General features: G+C 40.3%; 3 protein-coding genes across 9 annotated transcripts in view; 2 read left to right on the top strand and 1 right to left on the bottom strand.

Moving 5' to 3' along the window:
* The window catches only part of LOC125801399 (zinc finger protein 239-like), a 240236-nt gene that overhangs the window by 191790 nt on the left and 21126 nt on the right, over window positions 1–27320 (top strand). The window lies entirely within an intron of this gene.
* LOC111196471 (zinc finger protein 239-like) overlaps window positions 1–27320 on the bottom strand; it is a 294610-nt gene that overhangs the window by 86573 nt on the left and 180717 nt on the right. The window lies entirely within an intron of this gene.
* LOC125801109 (zinc finger protein 501-like) overlaps window positions 1–27320 on the top strand; it is a 286089-nt gene that overhangs the window by 49276 nt on the left and 209493 nt on the right. For 2 of the 3 annotated variants that reach the window (XM_049477137.1, XM_049477138.1), the window contains one exon: window positions 1676–2860. The exons of the other annotated variant lie outside the window; for it this stretch is intronic. In XM_049477137.1, the coding sequence (XP_049333094.1) occupies window positions 1676–2277 (602 nt within the window). In that variant the 3' untranslated portion in view covers window positions 2278–2860. Of the gene's footprint in view, window positions 1–1675; window positions 2861–27320 lie in introns of those variants that run through there. 3 annotated transcript variants of the gene reach the window in all.

The following is a 27320-nucleotide window of genomic DNA, read 5'->3' on the forward strand; positions in this document are numbered from 1 at the left end:
TTATTATTTTATTTATCAAAATAGTTTATATAAATAACAATATCATATTATATATTTATTTTTTTTCCATGATTCCCATGTTCTTAGTTTATTAATATTAATTTTATAATTTCTTATCATTTTACTTTATTTTCACTACTGTTATTTTTTCTTCATAAAATATAATTCTTTACTTTTTATGTGTCTTTTTTATAATCTTTTTCAAATTTCCTATTTTTCCATTTTTACGTATATATTTTATTCGTGTAGAGTAAATGTCAGTTTTTATTTCTATTTTTTAATATATTTTTTATCTGTTTTAAACTGTAAAGGCTCAGCTGCATTGTAAATGAGGATCCCCCTCCAGTGTAAATAATGGTTAATTGCTTGATTAATATTCAGTGTTGTAAACCCAGTTTTTACATAAACAATAAAGAGAATAGAGAATAAAATAACATTACTCTTCTCTTATATGAGCTGCTGGTGAATCTTCACAGTGTGACGGCGCAGTCCCCCAGCACGCGCTCAGCAGCCCCTCCCCCTGGCCATGGGCGGGGCATGTACAGCGGGAGAGCGTTTGTTCACTCTGTTAGTGCGCACCCAAATACCACCGTCCATCCGGGTGTATCAAACCAAACAGACCAATAAAATACAGAGAACCGTCGCATCCCTAATACACACTAAATATATCACTAAATATAACACTACACACTAAATATAACACTACACACACTAAATATAACACTAAATATAACACTACACACTAAATATAACACTACACACACTAAATATAACACTACACACTAAATATATCACTAAATATAACAACTACACACTAAATATATCACTAAATATAACACTACACACACTAAATATAACACTAAATATAACACTAAATATAACAAAACTACACACTAAATATAACACTAAATATAACACTACACACTAAATATATCACTACACACTAAATATAACACTACACACACTAAATATAACACTACACACTAAACATAACACTAAATATAACACTACACACTAAATATAACACTACACACACTAAATATAACACTAAATATAACACTAAATATAACACACTAAATATAACACTAAATATAACAACACTACACACTAAATATAACACTACACACTAAATATAACACTACACACACTAAATATAACACTACACACTAAATATAACACTACACACACTAAATGTAACAACACTACACACTACATATATCACTACACACACTAAATATAACACTAAATATAACAACACTACACACTAAATATAACACTAAATATAACAACACTACACACTAAATATAACAACACTACACACTAAATATAACACTACACACACTAAATATATCACTACACACACTAAATATAACACTACACACTAAATATAACAACACTACACACTAAATATAACAACACTACACACTAAATATAACACTACACATTAAATATATCACTACACACACTGAATATAACACTAAATATAACAACAAACACTAAATATAACACTAAATATAACACTACACACACACTGAATATAACACTACACACACACACTAAATATAACACTACACACACACTAAATATATCACTACACACACTAAATATATCACTACACACACTAAATATAACACTACACACATAAAATACACTCTGTGTGTGTTCTTGTGTTCAGGGTTCTGTGATTTCACTCTGGATCTGAACACAGCGCAGTGTAATCTCTCTCTGAGTGAGGAGAACAGGAGGGTGGAGTTTAGAGTGGAGCTGCAGTCGTATCCTGATCATCCAGAGAGATTTGATGTGTATCCGCAGGTTCTGAGTAGAGAGAGAGTTACTGGTGTTACTGGACGCTGTTACTGGGAGGCTGAGTGGAGGAGCGGGAGATATGGAGCTGAAGTAGCTCTGAGTTATAAAACCATCAGCAGGAAAGGAGGAGGATCAGACTGTGTGTTTGGAGGGAATATAAACTCCTGGAGTCTGATCTGCTCTGATAACAGTTACTCTGTTCATCACAATAATAACAGCACTGATCTCTCCACTCCTCCCTCCGGCTGTAGGAGAGTAGGAGTGTATGTGGACTGTCCCTCCGGCACTCTGTCCTTCTACAGAGTCTCCTCTGATACACACACATCCACACACACACCCTCACACTCACACACACCCTCACACACTCTCACACACTTACACACATTCTACACCACCTTCACTCAGCCCCTCTATGCAGGTTTTAGGGTTTATGGTTCTGGCTCCTCAGTGCGTCTGTGTAAGATAGAATAACCCTGTGTGTAACAGAGATTCGGTGTGTGTGTGTGTGTGTGTGTGTGTGTGTGTGTAGGAGGAAAAAATATTTGTATAAATATAATTATGTAAATATTTTATATAGTTGATTTTGTAATTTTTTCCAGAACCTTTATTTTAATTACTGTTATCTTTATTCACTACTGTTATTATTGTTAATTACGGTTTTATTTTATTGTAAAATAGGTTCATATTAATAAAGCTAAATAAATGAAGAAAGGTGAAGAGGAGTCTGATGATTTTTTTGTGTGTTTGGTTTGTGTGGTCATATTATGGTGGAAGTTGGAGTCGAGTTTGGTGGTGTAATTAACATTTCTGTTTTTTTGTCTTTTGATTGTTGTAGTTTCTTGTCTTGTCTCATCTTGTCTTGTCTTGTCTTGTCCATGACACCATCTGTCCCTCAACAAAGCTGCAGTACAGTCTACTGAAGTCCTGCGTCATTCTGTAGTCCTCGTACGGCTTCCGTGTCTAAGCTTTTTTTTCTCTGTGAGGAAAATGAATGAGCTTTTTAAAAACTGTCCTCTATCACATTCTGTAGTAAATAAATATGTTCAGAACCCTGTACGTTTTATTCTGTGTACATTTATCTCCTAAACATCACTGGATCCTCTGAATTACGAGATCGTTAAAGAATCGTAATGAGAAAAATTAGTTTTCAATTTTTTCTCTAAAAATTAGAAAAGTTAGCTTTAAGCTAATTCTACAGCGCAGCTGCAGAGATTAGCAGGGGTCTCTTTTCAGCGCAACACCAGCGAACTCTGGCCGTATGTTTACAGCATATTTACACACAGCTGATCCAACTAAGGAACTAACTGCCCTCATTGAGGAGAGCTAAGAGTGTTACAGCAGGAAATCAATAACCCAGCAGCACAGATACCACCAACAAAGTGCTGGTGCTGGAGCCGGTTCCGGTTCCTGCGAACCTTTTAAGAACCGGCCCGTGTTTCCACTTCTTTAAGGAGTTACTCACTAAGTACAAGATTGTACATTAGAGCTGTTTGGTGCTTCTGGCTCATTGTTTTAGTAGTTTTACATTAGGTATTTTATACTTTATGGCTCTTAAGTTAGCGGGATTAGCTCTGTGGTTCTGGAGTAACTCTGTCCTTCTAGTTTTTCTGCTGTATCACTCAGCGAGGGCAGGTAGTTAGTCGATTAGTTAGTTAATTAGTTGATTATTTGGGTCAGGTGTGCTCTAATAAACTAATGACCATAACTAAATAATAAACCCTGCGGGGAAGCGCTACTCCTGAACAGTAAAAGCTCACTTTCTCTTATTATCTGCATTTTAAAGCTCTAACACAGTCTACACTGCTCAACATCACCAGACTGATAAGAGTTTTCACCTGTTTAAATACTTTAATGATCCTCTGTGAAGAAGAAGAATAATCTAGAACGTGATCTGGCTGAAGTTCGCTGGTGTTGCGCAGAATGCGGCGATATTTAGGAGTAAAATGTACACAGAATAAAACGTACAGGTTCTGAACACATTTATTTACCACAGAATGTGACAGAGGCCAGTTTTTGAAAAGCCCATTCACTTTTCTTATAGGTCTGAACCTCTTAGACACTGAACCCCAAATATGAGCATAAACAACATGGTGCCGACTACAAAATGACGACACGCCTTCAGTGGTCTATTTAAACCCTTCTGGCCCACTATTAAAGGTAATATAAAGGTTAGAATGGAGCTTATTTATGAAAATATATTGACAAAAAAAATACCCATAAATGACCTTCAATCCATTCAGATTCAGAATGAACTTTTAAGATCATCTCCCCAATAAAGCGGTTGAAGCATGTCAGAGGTCAATGCTAAAGATGTGTGAGTGGATCTATATCTATATCTATATGTAATAATAATAAATATAAAAACAAAGAAATACACTGGTTATTAAAGTCTCAATAACTGAGTAGGCTTATTATATATATATGTAATATATTTAGCTTTGCTCAGTTTGATGAACATAAAATGAAGAAAAGTAAACAGTGCTGGAAAAAAAGAAAACATCTCTCCTCTTTTCTTTACATTTTGTTGATTCTGCTTCTCCTTCTTCTGTTCCTTTTAAAAGAGAATGTGTGTAATGGTTATTAAACAGGATTATTATGATAATAATAAAAAGCAGGAGGATCAGAAGGAGGAGGAGGATAAAGAAGTAGATTTACGCTGGAGGCTGAACAGGAGAATCTTCTCCTCTGTCAAAAACAGCGCTGAGCTCCAGAACACAAAGAACATCTTCATCAAGATCTGCAGGATCTTTCCTTTCCCCCGAGACCTGATTCAAAAACAGCATTTCATCTTAAAAACATCAACTTTATAAACACTCACAACCAAAGGTGTAGCGGGTTTTATAATGGGGGGATTTAATCCACCTTATAGATATGGAGGACCAAAAATGACATAAATAAATAAATAAATAAATAAATAAATAAATGCACATATAAATGTAAAAATAAATAAATATATAAATAAATGAATAAATAAATACATGTTTAAATAAATATATTAATAAATATATAAATAAATGAACATATAAATGAATAAATAAATTAATTAATAAATTAATAAATAAATACACGCATAAATAATTGTGTGGCTAAATAAATACATTAAGTAAATTAATAAATTAATTTCTTATTTACTTATATATTTTTTATTTATTCATTTATATGTGCATTTATTTATTTCAACGTTTATTTATGCATTTATTTATTTCAACATTTATTTATTCATTCATTTAGTTCAACATTTCTTCATTTATTTATTTCTGTATTTTTGAATTTGTATGGTAATTAGGTAGGCGGTCCTATTCTCGCTCTAAAGCAGGATTGGTCAACTGGTGAATCAGACAGAAGTAATCGGTTCTAAGTACTCTAGCATTACTTGACTTGTGATACCAGTGTTCAGTCAACAGTGGCTTCGAGTGGAAGGCCGCTGGCCGGCCAGCTTGAAAGAAGCAGTAGGTTTGTTCTGTTCATATTTCAGATTTATCTCAAATAAAAATGGTTTATCTTATTCATTCACTTGTATTGCGTCTGGTGTATTAATCCAAACTGAACTAGCTAATGTGTTGTTCAATTTATTCTGCAGCCCCACTGGGTTCTGTGAACGCGCCAAGTTCGCCTGCTACTCCGTCACATGCCATGTCACCCAGTGGACGGTAGGTTTTTACAACAGCTTAATATACAATTTATATTCAACTTCACTGGTGATTTAGATGGCTAGTTCTCCTTTAGTGCCTGACAATTGATGTTAGCATTTTCTCCACGCTTAGCTGAGGTTGCGAGGCTGTTCGGGCCGTACGCAGACCGAGGGAGAAGGTCAAGTCGGAGATGCTTTTCTGTGTCTGCACAACTTCATTCTTACACTCACGTCTTCTGTTTTCTTGAGGAAGAAAATGAGGATTTAGTGCCCAATCGATTTGCCAAACAGCTGCTTATTGCTGCAGGATTAGGGGAGAAACGTCTTACTTTAAATGTGTGTAAGGCATCACAGTTAACACACACTCAGTTTAGTGATAGTATGAAAATTGTCTAACTTCTCTGTTCAGGTTGTCAGACAAATCCACATAAATTCAGGGAATTCATTTAAGCTGTATTTCCAAAACTCAGACAAGGAACAACTTGAGGTCGCCTTCTGAACCCCATTCCCTGCCCCAATGAGGGCTACCATGTCTGACATTTGAAAGATCCACAGACCTTCCTTCTGAAAACCAGCCCATAAGTTGTTTAATTTGAACAGGTTCTCCTCTGTAGATATATCGACCAGCTTGTTGGGCCACCGCAGAAATGTGTCATATGTGAGGAAGAATTCCCCTTTTCACAGATGAAGGCTCACAGTAAAGAGTGCAAGAGGTATTATTGTTCTACACAGCTAAAACTTCACATTTCAGAGTGATGGGCATTGAGCACTCTCTTGCGTGAACCAAGATGGCGGCCCCCTGCTGCTAGACAAACAACCAAACAGCGTTGCACTCACACGAAAAACTTTAAAAACTGCGTAATTCATCGACCACTACTACCAAAACTTTGTCATCAAAAAGGAAGATAAAGCCAAAGGTAAAAAATTCCAAACCCCCACCGGCAAACAACCACCAAGCTCACCTGGAAACACAGGAGATCCAGCTTCACCACCCTGCTGCACAGAGGTCAGTTCTATCCTGCCCTCCATCAACAGCAATCTATCTGCGCTCAACGCTAGAATATCCCTCGTCAAAAACCTACACAAAGAATTCCAAGCTCTTCGTGAAAGCTTGGAATTCAGCCAAGAGCAAAACTATCCCACTTAAAGAGAACAAAACGCTACAGCATTCCGTCAGTGAACTCACAACCCAGCTTTCATCAGTTATCATCAAAAAGAAAGAAATGAGAGAAACAATTTTGGACCTACAAGCACGCAGTATGAGAAACAACATTGTCTTCTCTGGAATACAGGAACACACTCAGGAAAACACCTTAGAGTTCTCTTAAAGAACTTCATGATCACCAAACTCAAAATCTGAACACCTGAACTGGCCTCATCCATCACATTCCACTGCAAGCGTACCGCTTAGGAGGTTAAAAACTACAGAATAAGCGTCCGCGACCCATTGTGGCTAAGGTCGAGCATTATAAACATAGAGCTCATCATGAGCAAAGGAAGGAGACTTAGAGAAACAGACTTGGAAATTAATGTCCAGTTCCCCCCAAAAAATCTACACCTAATAGAGTAACGGATTTATTTTTTTGATTATATTGAGCAGTTGTAAGAAATGTTAAAAGTATGAGCAGAACATGAACGTGTGTACATTAGTCTGTCTTTATCTCTTTACAGCACACATGTGTATCTAGATCAATCTGAAACCATTTTGTGTTTTGGTTTAGAGTTTACACCGTTTGGAAAACATTACTTTTAAAATCAGATAATTACATACATGGCCCTGTAAGCATTACACTATGAAATCTACTGAGTTAGATGGTGAACTGAAGTGGTTTTATAAAAACTCATCAGCAGAAAAGGGTTTAAGGAAGTTACATGGGGAAGTGATTATATGCAGAAGGTGAGTAAAGAAGAACACCCAATGTGCACATTCATAATCCCAGGAACCAATAAGAAAGATGTAAATTAAAAAAATAGGGCACCCTAAAGGTAAATATTTCAGTGAAATGACTGATCACTTCAGTCAGTATAACTCAGTTCATCAATTAATTAATTAATTAATCAATCTATTTTTTAATACAATCTACCTATGTTATCTAATGGGTCAAGTTATTCTTATAATGATTCTTTAAGTGATTATTTGATTTTTTTATGTTTGTGAACATGAAAAGGCAAGAAGAAAATCCATAAGATTGAAGGATATACAGCAGGCTGTTGCAATACATCCAAATACTGATGTGATGAAAACTAAGCAGTCTGCTTATGAAGTTCAAACGATACAGAGACCAAGACTTGATGCTAGTCTCAATTCCTCATCTGATCCTTCTCAACTACCACTCTAGGAGTCTACAATGACGAACATGTTAGAACTGAGCTACATGGTCTGCGACCCATCTCGGATCGGACGATCTGCTTTGAGTGGAGCTTTGGCTAAAGCTTCCAGGTCCATTACATCCAGAGTACCCATTCTTGCTGTCAAGGGGGGGTCCGGAGCAGAAAAAAGGCTGACTTATATGAAGGCTTTACTGGCTTCAATTTTAATAGACACTCTGCCGGAAGAGACAAGAGCAGGATTATTCCTTTCGTCTCTATTCTCGGAGGTGGGAGACTCCCAACCCTTACTTGAGACCTTTACGAAAAATCATAATCTGGCCCACACGCAAATGCAAGCAAAAATTGAGCATGGCATTGCAGTCGGGACCTGTGTTACTTCGCAGAAGTTAATCGACAACTTAGATAATGACGTCATAGTTGGGAACAACACCATCTTCGAGAACGGGGTGGAACTCGGGGCAGTGGACGGCTTACCCTCTGAAGCGTTAAGGACCGTCATATCACACATCATCATGATTGCATCTAAGTGCATCACGTCTCCGACAGTCTGTCTAGACAACGCCAGAAAACGCATGGAAGCAATGTGCATCGCCAATCCGGTCGAAGAGGAATGGTTTATTCAAGACGAGATCGCAGAATTAATTGCAAAAACTATAAAACAAAATATCATAGTTAGACACGTCATCATGGAATTGGTTGAAGCGTCCATGGTCCAGGAGCACAATACTAATGCATTGTTTGCTGCAGCATCACACGCAGGAAATTATCTGCGTGGGGCTGGCCTCACTGGCTTCATTATGGTATGTAACTTCGTTGTCTCCGCTAAAGCACCCATTCTGGTGAAACCGGCCTATCGATCCGAAGTCGAGACTCTACGCGGACTCTTGAATGTGTACAGCACACTAGGGCTGGCAGCACCATACATAAAGTTCCTAGGACACCCCAAAGCAGGGCTATTTTCACCCGCAGCATTCCCCGAACTACATGCCTTCGCTCTCGGTTATGCGACCGCCGCTCATGCCACTATGGCTGGGTATGCATTGGATGAAGCCATCATCGCGAGACCGTCATACCACGCTGGAAGAGTCTTTGCGAACCGAGGAGGTGGCGCACCCAACCAGGCCCTACTGGACGAATTTAACATCGCCCCTGAGGAAGTCAAATTCTACGACGAGATAATTGCAACTCACTGCAAAGAACGAGACCCGGAGGCTGCTCGACCCATGATTTAAGTTTCATTATAAAGGCATAAGTACACTCATGCAATCCCGCAGAGAGGAGCAAACAACCCTCAGGTCCTAGATGAAAGCCCCATCTACATGACAACCGTACGATGGCCCGCACCCCGTCGCCCCCAAACACCATCGCGTCCGATCCCCGCACTCCGAACACCAACCAGGACTGCAGTCGGACGGAAACTAGACCCCAAAAAATTCATCCTCATGAGCAGCCGCGACACCGACAAGCATACATATAGATTCACAAGAAAAAACACATATTTCCTGCTACAAAAAAAAAAAGCAGTCTGCTTATGCTGTCGACTCCATCTGGGGAGAGGTGTGTCAACAGCTAAAAATATCTAATGTCCTGTCTCACAGAATAAGACTCCAAAACGCTGACTACAGGTACCAAAACGTAACTTCATGTATTGGCAGAATATTGAGCTCTCTACCAGCTCATGAATTTGAACACTCATATTTACATTTCTGAATTAGAACCATGTGAGGTTATTTGACATTGTGTGCACTATAGGAACTTGAGGGACAGGATACAGAAACTGTAGTACATGGCCTGTCTAACCCTCTATCAGATCAAGATGAGAAAGTGTTCCACAGCTTAGCGCATGTCTGTCTTGTTTCCCCCAGCCTTGTGCTACTGTTGTGTTTTGGTCCTGTCTCCGCCCTAGCCCCACCCTGTCATCAGTTATTTGTAACCCCGCCCCCTCTTGATTGATCCTCAGGTGTTTCCAGTTTCCTGTTCCCTCCTGGTGTATATAAGCCCCTTTGTTTCAAGCCTTCTTTGTCTAGTCTTTTGTTGGTTTGTTTGCTGTCTGTAGTCTTGTCAGGTTTGTTTTGTGTCTCGTGCTGCTTGTTGTTAGGTTCCTGTTTTCTAGTTTAGTCTTTTGAGTTTTGTATTCCTTGTCTAGTTCTCATAGTTTAGTTATCCTTGTATTGTTTATTTTTGTTTTACGTTTGTGTTTGCTTTCAGTTTGTTTTCAGTAATACTTTTGTTTATCATGTTTGTTTGTTAGTTTATTAGTTTGTTTATTTGATTAAATATATATTCTGCACTTACAAATACTTAAATTCATAGATCAACAGCAAATACTTTTTCCCATTTTAATGTCTTTATAAATGGAATCCATAACCTTAAGGTAATCGAATAAAAAATCTATAGCTTTAGTGTAGATTGTGAAATGGTATCCAATTTTACAACTTACTATCAAAAGATTAAGCATTTTTAAATTTGTAAAAAAAATAAGCAGGCCAATGTTTCAAATATGTAAACAGTTATTAAAATGTCGCTTAGTTCCCTATATATAGTGAAAGCCTCTGCCTTCTTGCTCCTAAGGAACCTTGGCGTACCAAATGCCTGGCTATTGTTAAATTTGGTCTACCAGTGACAGAGTAAATATTTATGTAACATTTATTCAATTAGGTTTATTATTTTGTAGAATTATATATTTTTTCTTGGCCATTAAAGATGTAACATAAAAGTCTAATTACATTGACCATGATTCCATTTATAAAAGAAATAAATAGGGCAACTGCTGTTTTTCCAGACTAGTACAACCCCAAATCAGAAAAAGGTAAGACAGAATGGAAGATGAAAATAAAATAATGTTCGGAAAAATATGCAAAATCCTTACTGAACATCACAGACATTTATTACTGAAAAAAGATCCTCTGCTCATCTTTATTCTTCCAATGATCAGCTTTTTGAGAATGCTGCATTTGTACCAAATCATGATTGCAGTTACCCGTTGACATGATGTGTTAAAAATCACACAGTTTGTGATTCATACCCAATTATTAACCCCTTAATTCTCTTTACATCTTTTCCCACTGAAGTTAGGCAGATAAAACATGAAATATATTTATGAAAGTAGCTGGGAAATAGGAAAAGAAGGAAACATTGGTTATAATTCATTGCCATTTTACATACTGTTGTGTTGCCCAGGGTTGTTATGTGTTTCTGTGGTGCTGTCTGTGTGTGTCTGTGAGACCCCTCCCCTCGCGGACTCTTGTGAGGAGGGGCCATGTAAATGTTATGCTGTTAGGGGCACCTGCCCTGTGGTTGTTCTGTGGCTGTGTTGGCCACTAGGCAAGGGTTTTTGAGCTTGAGTTGTAGTTGGTTTCATCCTCCTTGCTCTTGTAAGAGCAGTAAGTGAGTGATAAGCCTGTTCAATAAAGAGCGCTTTTCTGTTGAAGTGCAGTCTGACTCATTTTCTTCTGAGCCACCGCTACAATACTGTCACATTTTTTTAGCATGTAGAGGATTCCAGCAACCTTGATCCTCTCAAACCTGCACTCTGCACTTCAGGATGTTCAGCACAGCAATACTGACGAATATAATCTATCAAACCAGGAAATACAAGTAAGTAGAGGAAAGATTATAGCCTGGAGTGTTTCAAAATATTGTAGAAAATATTTAAGAAAAAGGAATCTGTGCATAACAGTTCATGGTTCTATTACAGAATGACCAACAGACAGATCCAGCAGCACGAGTGAAGATAAAGACAGTGTGAATCTGGGTTTTTAACTCACTGTCTACCACAGCAGCCATGCTTCTTTTTTATCAGAAAATGATAATGTCGCCAAAAGCTACACCTTCTGACCCCTCCAGTCCAACACCAGAACTTCTGGAGACGGGCTTCACCACAAAGAGTCGAATACGGCTACCTCCAAATCCCAGTGACTTCACTTTTTTTTTTGCACGCATTAAAAAACAAGAAAAAAATAGAAACAAAAAAGAAAATAAAGAAAAATAAAAAGTACCAAAATCTGTAAAGGCTTGTAAGCAGTGCTCTGTGGTAGGGCTGGCCCGAATAGCGTTTTTTGAGCTCCGGATATTCGGCACTGATTCGAAGCGAATATTCGAATATTCGTTTTTTAAAAAAGAGGTTAAAAAAAAAAAAAAAAAAAAAACCACCCCGACAAGTTTGGTAACTGTAGGACTTAAGTGTTAGCTAAAAAAACGCCAAAAACCACTTTCGCTATCCGAGACGCTTTGGTGATAAAAGCCCTAACCAGCTTATTTTACGCTTAAAAGAGCCGTAGGACCACCAGACTGTGAGCCTGGGGTCAAAGGTTGTCGAGATACACCCCCTTGAATTTTTTTTAAGTTTAGGACCAAAGATCACCAAAGCGTCTTGGATCGCGAAAGTGTTTTTTTGAATTTTTGGGCTAAACCTTAAGTGCTATTTTCACCAAAAGTATACCTATGCGTTCAGTGTGGCAAGCCGCACCAAATGACCCAAAATTTTTAACCAGAAATTTTACGGTAAGGAGATACGGCTAAGTCGTTTTTTTTTTTTACCGAAAGCAAAGGGTTAATCCACTAATTCATCAGTCATTTGGTCCGGCTCGGCGTGGCGACCCACCCCGACAAGTTTGGTAACTGTCGGACTTTAAGTGTTAGCCAAAAATCGCCAAAAACCACTTTCGCGATCCAAGACGCTTTGGTGATAAAAGGCCTAACCAGTTTAAAAAAGGTATATATGATACTTTGGCACTCACAAGTACACTTTGGTACTTCCTATATACTTTGGGACTTCACATGACACTTTGGTGATTTTTTACCTAGTAGGTCCCAAAATGTCGTGAATTTTCATTTCTAGGGTTGTGGCAACACTTTGGGACTCCAGACACACTTTGGGACTCACTAGTACACTTTGGGACTTCAGATACACTTTGGTGATATATGTCCTAACAGGTGGCAAAGTGTCATGGATTTTCATTTCTAGGGTTGTGGCGACACTTTGGGACTCCATCTACACTTTGTGACTTCAGATACACTTTTGGAGACACAAAACAGTTTGGGATGCTCATGACACTTTGGTTTTCTTTAACCTAACCCAGTGCAAGATTGGTCTATTTTCCATTCTGATGACTGGGATGCACTGTACTCAGCCCAATTGGGTTGCCAGTGAGGTTTTCAGATTGATTTGAAAAAGGAAGCCTCCTAGCCAAAATGACATGACACCTACGCGTCTGGGTCGGCTTTCTGATCGCAGCCATGTCATTGTTTTTTCATGAGTCCATCTACATCAAAAGATATGATTGTAAATCCTTTTTAATGTGATGGGGGACCCTACCACGCCCCCAAGGTGACGTTGACCATGTTTCGGCCCATTCCGAGACTTGTGATCTGGGGGGCGGTTCCATAATGTCACACAACACATTGGGAATACCATGTTTTTATTTAGGAAATGTATCACCAATTTGTATTGGGGGCGGTCCTATGATGTCACACAACACATTGGGACTCAGAGCTATTTTCCACGTTTGTTTAGGAAACACATCACCGATGTGTATTTGGGGGGCGGTTCCATGATGTCACACAACACATTGGGACGACCCAGAGCTATTTTCAATTTTTATTTAGCAAACGTATCACCGATGTGTCTTGTCGATACCCCTCAGTAACGCCAACTAGCGGTGGGAGGCCGCAATTGCACGTACAATATTTCAGAATCTAAACGTTCAGGTTCCATTTTTAAAAAAATACTAGGAGAGGGACTGACCAGCCTCAAGAAGTTTGGGACCTGTGGCACCCCTAGTGGCCAAATGAAAAATAAAGCAAAATTCCCTATGGAAAATTCCATTCGTTTTTTTTTATTGAAAATGGCCATAACTCCTTGTACGAAGGTAATTGATCAATAATTCTTGTGCCATTGAACTCCATTTTGAGAGTAGATCACCGTAGACATCTCAAGTCTGAATGTGTCATGGGGCCCTAATTAGGGTCAGGGTTATTGCACTGCTTCTGGTCAATATTTGTAACTGCCAGGTTAACAAGTAAAAAAATTAAACTTTCAGGTATGTGTCCTACCGAGAGGTGAAGATGTGAGACCAGTCGGCAGCTCATATTGTGGCTGTGACGTTGGGGAAACAATATGTCTTCAGTAAGTACACATCATGTGTTCGTATGTGTTTGTAAATTACAGAATGTTTATTTTACTGTAAACCTATAACCTTACTTTGATAGAAGGACATTGTTCTAAAATCCACCCTCTGACTGCGTATTGGTTTGATGCTGGGGAAAAAAACATTTAGCACATTTATATGTTTAATCAGAATTAACTAAATAGACGTTAACTCTTTAACTCTGCTTTTTTCTTACAGCATATTTCAGTTCAGTAGTGCTTTTATCTTCAAAAGGTATCCATTGGAATTTGAAAACTGAGTGGTAGCATCCTCTATCTTTGTGAATGTGGGCCTGGAAAGGAGCATTGTAACCATTTTTGAAACTTACAATAATGTGCAAGTCATGGGATGCGCGTTCCAGAGAAGTAGGCTGTCCCAATTCTTAGATACCTTAAAATGCTTTCTACTAAGATACCTGATTCTGACCCTGTAATAAGAGAGCATTAGACCCTTTCTCAGCCGGTAAGGCAATCCCATGATGCAGCGCAGGGCAGCACCGCGTAGCTCAACTTCTTCCATCATGGCGGATGGAAGTGGATCGGCCTGCGGCGAAGTCATTTTCAAATGTAAGTTATTTAAGTTTTTATAGCGTAAGTGTGGTGTTTCATGAGTTTTCTTGGCATAAAATAACATAAATTAGCGTTTTATTTGTTTTGGTTAGTTGGTGGCCGTTTTCCAGTTTTGAAGTTTTGAAGCGCCAGTGCATTGTTTTAGATGGGCTGATGCTAACTAGCCTGTTAGCTCAATAGCTAAGTAGCCTCACTGGCGATATTCAGCATTTTTTTTATCAGTTGCCGTAATATTTTATTAGTTAACTTAGTTAACCCTTTCTCTATAGTTAGTTAGACCTGTCGGGTTTATACGATCTGTATGTGGGCTGTTTAACGTGATAGCCAGTGTTCAGATATACAAATTACTTCCACTCTTTTAGGGAGCAGATCAGCAATAGAAGCCTTTATAAAGGCTCGCATAGAGAAGGAGAGGCTCTTCACTGGGGAGAAAAACTCTGCTCTCTCAGCTTGGAAGTAAGGGCTTATTTTAGCTAAACTAGTTAGTTATTTAATGATAATATATTATTATTCTATTGCATCTTAAATGATGCAGCTGTTACACTTTGATACATTAATCCAACCAGCTAGCTAACTGCTTATGATTACAGTAATAAAACAATAGGTTTGTGGCAAATAAGTTGACAGAAAGCCTGCTTTAGAAAACTAAATAGTTAATACGTAACTAATGCATTGTCAGTTACAGTATAACTAAGCTAATATTAAGCTAATAATTGCTTTAGTTATACATTCATGCATTTAGGTATCTTTCTAAACTAATAAAAAAATGTAGGTAGATATTGCAAAATATTTTTCTGAACTATAAAGCATCTTAATGCCATACTTTGTTTTTGTTTGTTCTTTGACAGGACTATTCTTCTGGAATTGGGGCTTGCGGACAAAGTTACGCCCCAACAAGCCAGAAAAAAATGGGACAATCTAAAAAAAAAGTACAAAGTAAGTTCAAAGATTAACCTGAAATTGTGTAGAATAATGAACAATGTATTTTATAGATTTTTATGTACTGATTTGAGTGTAGTTTACATATGTTAATAATTGTTAATGTTAAAGTAGAATTCAGTTAGAGAGGATAGCAGATTGAGGTTAGATTACAGGTTTAATTTTATTTTAGGAGCTGAAGTGTCCGCCTTCAGGGAGTGGGACAGACAATGGAGAAGCCACTGCAGCTACTTGGCCCTGGTTCAGCCTCATGGATGAGGCTCTTGGCAATTGACCATCGGTTACACCACCTTTGCTAATAGCCTCATCTAATGAGGAGGAACCAGGGCCATCTTCTGTTGTGGCATCCCCGTTGTCTGAGCAGAGAGGAAGGAAGCAGCAGGGAACTCTTCTTGACCTCCTGCGAGAGGACATGGAGAGAGAGAGGGAGAGAGAAGAGAGGCAAGAGAGAGCAGAGCAGGAGCGGTCAGACCGCTTGTATAACCTCTTAGAAAAGCTTGTTAACAAAATTAACTAATATTTATTCATGCATATTCAAAAATTAAAGTTGCTGTTTTAAGAACTGTCATTTGTGTTTTTTTTTTTTTTTTTTAAAGCAGTCATGGTAAACTAATGCATGCCTTGCAGGTATTCTATACCAAAATTTACTTGATGGGTTGTTCGTTGTATATTAGCACTTGCTGAAATTCATACTCTTGAAGTGTTTGCATTTTTTATTCTAAACACACTAACAGAACAAGACTAATTTTAACAGTGAGTAGAACAAGTGAACTGGTTTAAAGTAGCACAAATAAGACAATGGAATAAGACATTTTAAACTAGAACATTAAACAAAAATGATACAATATTTACATAAAAAATAATATTTACAGTGCAAATGTAACAGTTAATGAAAACCGAACTGATCTATTTGTTTCCAGTTTGATAAAATCACTGGACACCAGCAATGTTGGCACAAAGTTGCTCCTGTAATTGGTGGCCACTGACAGCTGTGAAACTAACACCTCAATGCTGTTTGTGTATTTATTTATTTATTTACACTACCGTTCAAAAGTTTGGGGTCACTCAAAAAATTTTGTGTTTTCCATGAAAAGTCACACTTATTCACCACCATACGTTGTGAAATGAATAGAAAATAGAGTCAAGACATTGACAAGGTTAGAAATAATGATTTGTATTTGAAATAACATTGTTTTTACATCAGACTTTGCTTTCATCAAAGAATCCTCCATTTGCAGCAATTACAGCATTGCACACCTTTGGCATTCTAGCTGTTAATTTGTTGAGGTAAGCTGGAGAAATTGCACCCCACGCTTCTAGAAGCAGCTCCCACAAGTTGGATTGGTTGGATGGGCACTTCTGGCGTACCATACGGTCAAGCTGCTCCCACAACAGCTCAATGGGGTTCAGATCTGGTGACTGCGCTGGCCACTCCATTACCAATAGAATACCAGCTGCCTGCTTCTGCTGTAAATAGTTCTTGCACAATTTGGAGGTGTGTTTAGGGTAATTGTCCTGTTGTAGGACGAAATTGGCTCCGATCAGGCGCTGTCCACTGGGTATGGCATGGCGTTGCAAAATGGAGTGATAGCCTTCCTTATTCAGAATCCCTTTTACCCTGTACAAATCTCCCACCTTACCAGCACTAAAGCAACCCCAGACCATCACATTACCTCCACCATGCTTAACAGATGGCGTCAGGCATTCTTCCAGCATCTTTTCATTTGTTCTGCGTCTCACAAACGTTCTTCTTTGTGATCCAAACACCTCAAACTTGGATTCATCCGTCCACAACACTTTTTTTCCAGTCTTCCTCTGTCCAATCACTGTAGATGTTGACACTGGTGTTTTGCGGGTACTATTTAATGAAGATGCCAGTTGGGGACCTGTGAGGCGTCTGTTTCTCAAACTAGAGACTCTAATGTACTTATCTTCTTGCTTAGTTGTGCAATGTGGCCTCCCACTTCTTTTTCTACTCTGGTTAGAGCCTGTTTGTGCTGTCCTCTGAAGGGAGTAGTACACACCGTTGTAGAAAATCTTCAATTTCTTAGCAATTTCTTGCATGGAATAGCCTTCATTTCTAAGAACAAGAATAGACTGTCAGGTTTCAGATGAAAGTTCTCTTTTTCTGGCCATTTTGAGCGTTTAATTGACCCCACTAATGTGATGCTCCAGAAACTCAATCCGCTCAAAGGAAGGTCAGTTTTGTAGCTTCTGTAATGAGCTAGACTGTTTTCAGGTGTGTGAACATGATTGCACAAGGGTTTTCTAATCATCAATTAGCCTTCTGAGCCAATGAGCAAACACATTGTACCATTAGAATACTTGAGTGATAGTTGCTGGAAATGGGCCTCTATACACCTATGTAGATATTAAAACCAGACATTTGCAGCTAGAATAGTCATATACCACATTAGCAATGTACAGAGTGTATTTGTTTAAAGTTAGGACTAGTTTAAAGTTATCTTCATTGAAAAGTACAGTGCTTTTCCTTCAAAAATAAGGACGTTTCAATGTGACCCCAAACTTTTGAACGGTAGTGTACGTGTGAGTTATTTTGCAAAACAAGTGACTTGTTCCTTTGTGTTTAAAGAATATCACTTACCTGTTTTGTAAATTAAGTGTTCACACAGGTTCTATTTATTTACTTATTTATTGTTAATAAATTAATTTTCTGCATGTGTATAGTTGTATCACTTTGAAGTTAGCATAAAATAAAATGGGTATTTGCAAAAACAGATGAATGCTATCCTTTAAACATACCTTTCATGCTTAAAAGGCAGCATTTGTCTGTCTGCATATAAACTTTTTTCCCCACAATTTTCAATTAATTGAATGCTCGATCAGCTTGATTACAACTATCTAATCAATAAAATTGTATTAAACAATGTAGGTATGCTTCTTAGTGTTCTGTACATATTGGTATAATATTATAATAATTGTTATTAATGATGTTATGTAATAACAAAAGTTTGGGAGAAGGACCACGCCCAAACTCTACGTTCTAGCTCCACCCCGTATCAATCAATCGTCCTATAAATACCTCCCCTAACCAACTACCTTTCATGATGAAAGTTCGCAACAATCGAATTTGACGCACTCACCTGCCAGCATTTGCTTGCTCTCCATGGACCTCCAACTCACCGCCTCCGATGAGGGCCTCTTCCCTCCCAGCCAGCCTGTCTCTGCTCCTGCTCCCTCTCACTGGGCTCATCGCATGAAGTCTGTCATCTCCATTCCGGCTACTCTTGGTTCTACTCATTCTTCCTCCCGGGCTGGTCGTTCTCACCAACGCACCCCCAGATCTCGGCACTCCCGCCGCTCTTCTCCTCCTTCCCCTACTCCTCCTGGTTGGGCTCGCTGCTCTGGGCGCCCGGCTTCCTCGGCCGGCCTCACCGGCCCCGCACCCCCTTCCCCAGCCGAGCCCCTCTCTTCTAGTAAATCCCAACCTCCTCGCATGTCCGATTGGACTGTCGTTAAGTTACAGCGGGTTTTGAAGGACCGTGGCGCTCAACTCATCGCCACGGCTCCTCTCGTGCCGCAGGCGCGTCACCCCCTCCACCTGCTTCGGCCTCAGCACCTCCTCCTCTGGGCCCCGAACCCCTCCCCTTCTCCTCTGCCTCCTTCTCTCCTTCATTGCCAATCCCGGCCGTTTTCTCTCGTCTCTCTCCTTCCCCCCCGCTTCCTCCATTCGTCCAACCCCCTCCCTCAGTCGTCCAACCCCTTCCCTCAGTCGTCCAACCCCTTCCCTCAGTCGTCCAACCCCTTCCCTCAGTCATCCTCCGTCCCTCCACTTTGCTTCGCTTCTGCCATTCCCCAACCGGTATATTCCAGCCAGCCTTTCCCATTCTCTCACACTATGCCAGTCCAGCCTCTCCCCTCCACTTCTCTCCCTGTTCCTCCCCAGACTGCTGTACTCGCCGCGCCCATCACCGGAGCTCCATGCTCTTCATTCTCCCTGTCTACGGCACTGCCTGTTGCCCCCCCGGCCAACGCACGGATGTTCAACCTGCCCCTGGTCTCCTCCTCTCTGCTCATCGACACCGGCGACATCTCGCTAACCTTGCATAAACCAGGCCCTTGGGCGCCCGCGACAGCTTTAGCTGGCCTATCGTTTTCCTTGACGGGCAGATGTCTCTTTGGCTTTTCCCCCGGCCTCCTCACCTCGCCAAGCTCTTTTCTCACCTGCCCTAATCTCCTTTCCGCTCTGGCTGAGCCTGATGTCGTGTCTTCCCTTCTGCAACAGGAGCTCTCCAGTGGTTTTATTATTGGTCCTTTCTCAATGCCCCCTTTTTCCGTATTTCGTATCAATCCTCTGGGCGTTGCCACACGTAAATACTCAGGCAAAAAGAGGATCATAATCGATCTCTCGGCTCCGCATGGCTCTTCGGACCCGTCCATCATGGATTGTGCCATCGAAGCCATCAAGTTGGCCGGCAGAGGTGCTTGGCTGTCGAAGGCTGACGCCATCTCAGCTTTTAAAATCCTTCCCCTCCATCCTAACTCTTGGCACCTTTTTGGAGTCCGCTGGGACGATCAGTTTTACTTTTCCGTTCGCCTTGCTTTTGGATGCAAAAGCAGCCCTAAGCTTTTCGATTCCTTCGCTGAGGCGCTCTACTGGATCTTGCTGAATAAACACAGGCTCCTGTTTGTGCTCCACCTCCTGGATGACTTTCTCGTCATTGACTTGCCTTCCTCGCCCCCCTCACGGGGTCTTGACGCCGTGACCAGGACTTTCACTCGTCTCGGAGTCCCGATTTCGAAGGAGAAGACCATTGGTCCCACCACGTCTCTGGAGTTCCTCGGGATTGTTCTCGACTCCGCTTCCTTCCAAGCTTCTCTTCCTCAGGAAAAGCTCAACAGCGTCACTTCTTTCATCTCCGACTTTCTCAGTTTCCCCTCCCGTACTAAGCAGCAACTTTCCCTCCTCGGCCACTTTAATTACGCTACCCAAATCATACCTCAGGGTCGTTCTTTCGTCTCCCATCTCCTTCGCTTGGCTTCTTCTGTCCGATCCCTCCACCATTTCGTCAAGCTCGACAAATACTGCACGTCGGAGCTCCATTTCTGGCTCTCGCTGCTCCGCAACTGGAATGGGATTTCCTTCTTCTATGCTGACGCAGCTTCCAGCCCCTCTGATGTTCAGCTGTTTACTGATGCTGCTCCTTCCTCCGGTTTCGGCGGCTATTATGGGGGACACTGGTTCGCCTCTGCCTGGCCGGAGCAGTTCATCCGCTCCGCTGCGCACCTGCGCGATTCTTCTGCGCTCTGGGAAATTTATCCTATTGTCGTCGCAGCCCTCCTTTGGGCACATGAATGGTCAGGAAAATCCATTTTACTCCATTCTGACAATCTCGTCGCGGTCCACATAATCAATAAAAGTCGTTCAAAATCGTTAGAAATAATGCTTTTCATCCGTCGCCTTACTTGGCACTCCATTAAGCATCAGTTCATAATTAAAGCTGTCCACATCCCAGGTCCATCCAACTCCATTGCTGATTCTCTTTCTCGCTTTCAATTTCAGAAATTCAGATCCTTGGCTCCGCATGCAGACTGCAACCCAACGCCGGTACCTCCATTTTCACTAACTACACTACACCTAACCCCCGTCTGAACGAACTAATCCTCCAAGCACAACAAATCATCCCGTCAACGGTTACTCACCAGACCAATTCTCCGCCCACTCATTCCGCATCAGTGCAGCATCCAACGCCTCCAGACAAGGAATCCCCGCGCACGTCATCAAGCTCCTCGGACAGTGGTCTTCCCAGTGGTACCACTTATACATCCGTTCCAAACCAGACGATTTTAAACAGGCTCATTAAAACTAGTGTTCTGACTTGTATTGTATTTAATTGTATTGTATGTGTTTCATTGTGTATGTGTTTCATCCTGTTTCCTGTATGGTGATAGAGCTCATTGTGAGCATGACATTGCACAGCTTGCTGTTCTAAAAAGAATCTCCTTCCATCTTGCGTGCAATCATTAATCCAGGCATCGTCTGTAAGTATGTTACATAATCGTGCTAAAGATTCATATTAACAGGTTATTTGATATAGACAACTGTAAAACTGCTTTATTTTTGGCCTTGTGGCTGTTTCTCTTACAAAGTGTGTGTTCATGTGAAACCATTTCTGTGTTTTAGTTTTACTGAGTTCCTTGGCGCACTCTTCCTCTGAATGGTGACAAATAAATCCATTTTCAATCTCAAGAGTGTTTGGATAAGTTGTCTATCTGCCTAGCTGATGAACTGGGTTTTGAAGTGAGGGCAGAATAACTAGCTTCATTATAAGTTCCACATTTTGGGGATATAACTGCACGCTTCTTCAGCACGCAGTTCAGAACTCCAGCCCAAATTTCCCCGAGTTCCCTCCCCTTTTCTTCCTCCTTTCTCTACTTCAATCAGGCGTGGTCCGCACTTAGCAAAATAATATTAATAATAATAACAATAATAATAATGGCTTAATTAGCTCATTGTTTATAAAATACTAGTTTTTACAATTAAATAATTGGGGGGTGGGGGAAATAGTAGATCTTACCTGTTCAAGGGCAGAAATCAGCACTCTTCTTCTCAAATTTCGGCGTCTGGCTGCAGCACGTCGGCTTTCATGTCCCTGTCGATCTTCCTCCAGCGCAAAAACTATTAAAATTGCAATAAAAATGGCAAGAGGTTCGTCCATAATGCCGGTAGGGTAACGAGGTGGTTCCCACGGCTGAGGTAAGTAAATAGTGGGAGTGTGCTGTGGGTGGGGCCAAGTAGTGACGTAGTCGCTGTCTAACTAGAGAGTCCCAATAATGTGTCTCATGAGGCTGGATGGCTGTTAGAATGCTGTCTAGTTAAACAGCTGTATACGTAGTCAGTGCCTATGTAGAGAGCTCAGTAGGTTTTCAGACAGACCCTGCGTGTAATACATCTATATAATATATGAGTTTCACATTTTTAACTGAATTGCTGAAATAAAATAACTTTTCAAAGCTATTCAATTTTTTTGAGATGGTACTGTATATATATATGTTTGAGTAAAATTAACATTGTTGTTTTATTCTATAAACTACAGACATTTCAAATTAAAATATTGTCATTTAGAGCATTATTGAAAATAAGACATTTCTGAAATAACAAAAAAATGCAGAGCTTTCAGACCTCAAATAATGCAAAGAAAACAAGTTCATATTCATCTTGGCATGGTCTACTCCAGCGTTTCTCAACCTTTTTTCTATCACGACACCCTTTAAATATATGCGAGATGTCACGGCACCCCAGTTTACGGGGGGGGGGGGGATGGGGGGGTGCTGGCGCAGAACTTCAGGTGAGAACGAGGGTTGTTGCTGGCGGAATATGAAATAAAATAGCGCGTGCATCGTGTGGGGGACAAAAACTTTACAGTGTGTCCCAATTTAAGGGCTGCATCCTTCAGAGGCTGTATTAGAAGACAGATTGCGTCACAGCTGCGCAGTAATACACCGCCTCTGTGGGTCGCATCCTTCAGAGTATGCTGCCTGTGAATTGGGACACACCCCGACACAAGCTGACTCTGGAAAGGAAATATGCACGTGAGGCGCAATATTTTGACGGCACCCCCGATGAAGCCAGACGGCACCCCAGGGTGCCGCGGCACCCTGGTTGAGAAACACTGGTCTACTCCACCAATCTTTTTGGATAATTTTATACCACTCCTGGTGCAAAAATTCAAGCGGTTCAGCTTGGCTTGATGGCTTGTGATCATCTATCTTCCTTTTGAATATAATCCAGAGGTTTTCAATTTGATAAAATCAAGGAAAAACAGACCTGTATAGCAGTGTTGTACTCTTGTTAGATCCTACTGCTATGACATCATAAACATTACATTATAAATATAATGGTGTTTTGTATACTATGACAGTTTATTAAATTGGGTCCTCTATTAATTTATAAGTTTTGTTTAACAAAGTTCTTGCCAACGCACAGCCTTAACACAATGACTGGCCAATTTACATGAAATTAAATTTATACACTCATTGTTCACAATTTCAGCTCTGTTTCTCTGAATACTTTATCACCCTGTCAAAGTCACTGCAGTTCTGATCCACAACCCAATAATATTTGCTCCTGTGGTCCTTACCATTGAAGAACAGGGTGAAAGAAGGATAATAATTAGGGATGCACTGATACCACTTGTTCCTTACCGATACTGATACCAGCTTTTCTGGTATCGGCCGATATCGAGTACCGATAACTGTTTTATCCTTGATAAGATATAATAACCTGATTGGCTGCTCTGCAGTTTCCTCCTTTTTTTTAAAGGTCTGTTAAGATGTTTGGCTGCAGTAGATAATGATTGACAAGGAGCTCATGTTGTCGATATAAAATTATTAAATTGAACATGTAATGATCAAAATATGGTAAAAAAATAAACAGGAAACTCTTTAGGTGCTCGTATTACAAGATTTATGTGCAGTGTTTCTTTAAGAGACCTGTTAAGCACTATGAGCAGGAGGTCGCCGGTTCGAACCCCCACTCATGCAGCTTTGCCATCAAGCTGCCGGCGTAAAAGGGAGCAAAATTGGCCCTGCTCCCTCTGGGTGGGTAGATGGCGCTCTCTCCCCACATCACTCCTACGGTGATGTCTGCAGCACAGGGCGTCTGTGAGCTGATGTACCAGAGCCGAGCCGCTGTGCTTTCCTCCAAGCGCGCTGGCTGCTCGGTAATGATGCATCGGCAGCAGCTCGAAAAGAAGCGGTGGCTGACTTCACATGTATCGGAGGAAGCATGTGTTAGTCTTCACCCTCCTGGTGTGTTTGAGGTATCACTAGTGATAGTGGGAGTCCTAATGAATGGGTTGGGTAATTGGCCGTGTAAATTGGGGAGAAAATGGGAAAAATTAGAAGAAAAAAAAAAGAGACCTGTTAAGAAACCGTAAATATTAATATTAAATGTATTCTTTCAGCTGATCATGCATAATGACATTCAATCCTAAAACCTTATTATAATTAAGAGAGTGAAGTGTCATGTGAGTAATCTTGTTTGTGCTGACCCAAGTGTCTGAAACTAGTGAGTTGTTTCTGGATATTTGAACTGAACTGTGTATGTGGGTGAGCGTGCAAAGGACAGTTAAGCTGACACCTCAAAACTGAATGTCCAGTCTGTAGTATTTAATGCAAAAGTCAGCACCTAAGCAGCAGAGATGAGGCCAGTGGGTAATAAAAACAGTAGTATTCAATAAATGTTTTAATTCAATCAGTTATAAACAGTTGCTGAGGAACCGCTTAACTGACCTTTGCACAGTATGTTGTTGTATGGGTGGGGTTAATTCACATTCACGTTATAACGCAGCAATCGAAGGCAGAGGGTTTTAATACTGCTTTAAAACAAATATATTCTTCTGGCTCAAGTTTTATCAAGCACTGTTTGGACCTAAATGAGGATTACTGGCGACTGGTTTGATGGATCTAACTGATATGTGGGGCGAGGAGTCTGAGGTGAGCGCTGTATATGTGTGTGTGCTGAAGTATAGACCTGTAAAAAACGCAGCGGTGAAACAGTGTAAAACGCACACTTTTGGTTCTAATTCAGGAACCATGCATCCTATAGGAAATGCAGGTAAATATGATAAGATAACTGATATTTTAAGGTTTAAACTGGCATATTGGGTGTCCATATTGAACCTATAATTATTCAGAAACACAGACAGATATTCATTATGATATATTATGGCACGTTAAGAGGTTAAGACTGTTACTCAAGCAAGTAATAATTATTTAGATGGTTATTTAGGTAGCTGGCTTGTGTATTCAGATCTGTACTGTATAAACCTTAGACTGTATATAGCTGGACAGAGCCTCGTCTCTCAAAAGTGAAGCCACCACAGGTCGGGCGCCCCCTGCTGTTCGGCTGCAGAAAGCTGTGTAACCCCACCCATCCACATAGGTTTCAATGGCAAAACAGTCAACATTCAATCATGCTTTTTTCTAATATGCTGTAATTCTACCTCCATTATTTAAATGCAGCAGCTAGTTTAACCTCTGCTTACATTGTCAAATTTTTATATCCCCGCAGAATTCGTTTTTTAAAACGTTATTCAGCTCTATTCAAAAAAGGTGTGGTTATGGTAAAAGGGCTGGTTATGGGCGGGGACCAATAAGAGACCGTCAGCTCCGCCCCGCTCTGCAGTCTGTGACCGCGAGGCAGCCCTCAGGGGCGGGGTTATTTAAATGAGTAGGCGGTCTCTCCACAGCCTTTCTCCCTCCTCTGGTCTCTACTGCGTAGAATCAGGTGTCAGGATCGCCAACACGGCGGAAGATTTCGGCTTCATTTTCATTGAATGAATGGGAACGGCAACACAGCGTCCATCTTTTTTTACAGTCTCTCGTATAAACTGATGCAGGAGTTGTAAAGTTACTCACTAATCAAATCAAATTTATTTGTATAGGGCTTTTTACAACTGGTGTTGGCACAAAGCAGCTTTACAGAAACATGATGTAGGTGCTGGTGGCATAAATCTCATTAAGTAACCAGTCTCATAAAATTACTTGCACCTTACAAATATTGTAGTTTTAATTAATATTAAAACTACACTTGTTTTTATAAAGTTATTAATTAAAAAGCCACAATATCAGGATTTTAATCACTGACTAAAATTCTGATATTGCTGACTCAGATTATGAAGGTCTTAAATTGAATTATTTTATATGATTATTGGCAGCAACCAGCATTCATGAAATCAACACAGACAACTTGGTGAAAATAAATGGACATTTATTAACACACAAACTAATCTAAACACAAATATTACAAACAGCAGTCAGTATATTTACAATATGAGAGCTAAATGGTTATTTAGCTATGGGTGTGTGTATGAGGGAGAGAGAGAGAGAGAGAGAGCGGGTGAGTGCGTGCGCGTGTGTGCGCGCGATAGAGACGGAAAGGGGGTTTTCGCGTATGCGAGTGTGCGCACGTGTTCTCGCGGGTGCGCGAGAGGAGCGTGCGTGTGTGCGCGTGCGCGCGGACAAAGGATAAATGGCGCTGAGTTTAAACGTGGAGCGTGGCTCCACTGTAACTGAATTCAGCTGTTCTTTGTTAAGGTCTCTGTTGAGCCAGAACAAAGAACTGAAGCTGACTATTTAAAGAGACAGTTTTAAAGCTATTGCTAGATTCTAGTTTTTAGAAGGGAGAAATACAGTAGCTGTATTTCAGTGTTAGAAAGAGAAAGAGATTTGCATGCAGAGAAAAGTAGGTTGGTTTGCTCACAGAATTTAGTTTAGAATCTAAACAGTTGCAGATTTCATAAATAAAATTACACTTATGTAAAATGTAAAATACAATACAAGTTAAAGATAAAATGTTCTTTATCTAAACTATGCCCAGATGTTTTAAAGTTCAGTCTTACGCAATGGATATGTTAGAAATATCCATGTTTTCCGTCCTCACTGGATTGAGGGAATTTTCAGCCTTCTTGTAGAAAGGGTTTTGACGACGTCCAGGTAAATCTTCTGGGAATGATTCGTCCTTCTGGCTTTGGTTCCAGGAAATTTGTACACAGTTAAGAGAAGGATCTGGTCGCTTTTCTTTTCTTTTCCGAGCTATGTATCTCGTGCAAGCTTGTCTTGAAGAAATAGCCGTGTGTAAACGTTGATCAGACCTTTGGCTAAAGTTGTAATCTTGAAGATGTAGGCCTAAAGATGTTCTCTTTGTTCTCTTGGTAGAACAAAGGAGAGGCCTTGGTCTTGATGTTCTGGTCTCTTTGTTCAGATGTTTACCTGTCTGTGGGCAAACTCAAAGAGGCTTTGTTCCTGCCTCAGGGGAGCTTTTGTTACATGTGAAGCCACACCCCTATTTCTTCTTCTGGTGTTTTCTTGCATTGGGCATTACTGGTGGTGCTGCCACCTACAGGCTGGCTAGGGTACCTACAATGATTA

The sequence above is a fragment of the Astyanax mexicanus genome, chromosome 4, assembly GCF_023375975.1.
Source record: "Astyanax mexicanus isolate ESR-SI-001 chromosome 4, AstMex3_surface, whole genome shotgun sequence".
NCBI classification, from domain to species: domain Eukaryota; kingdom Metazoa; phylum Chordata; class Actinopteri; order Characiformes; family Acestrorhamphidae; genus Astyanax; species Astyanax mexicanus.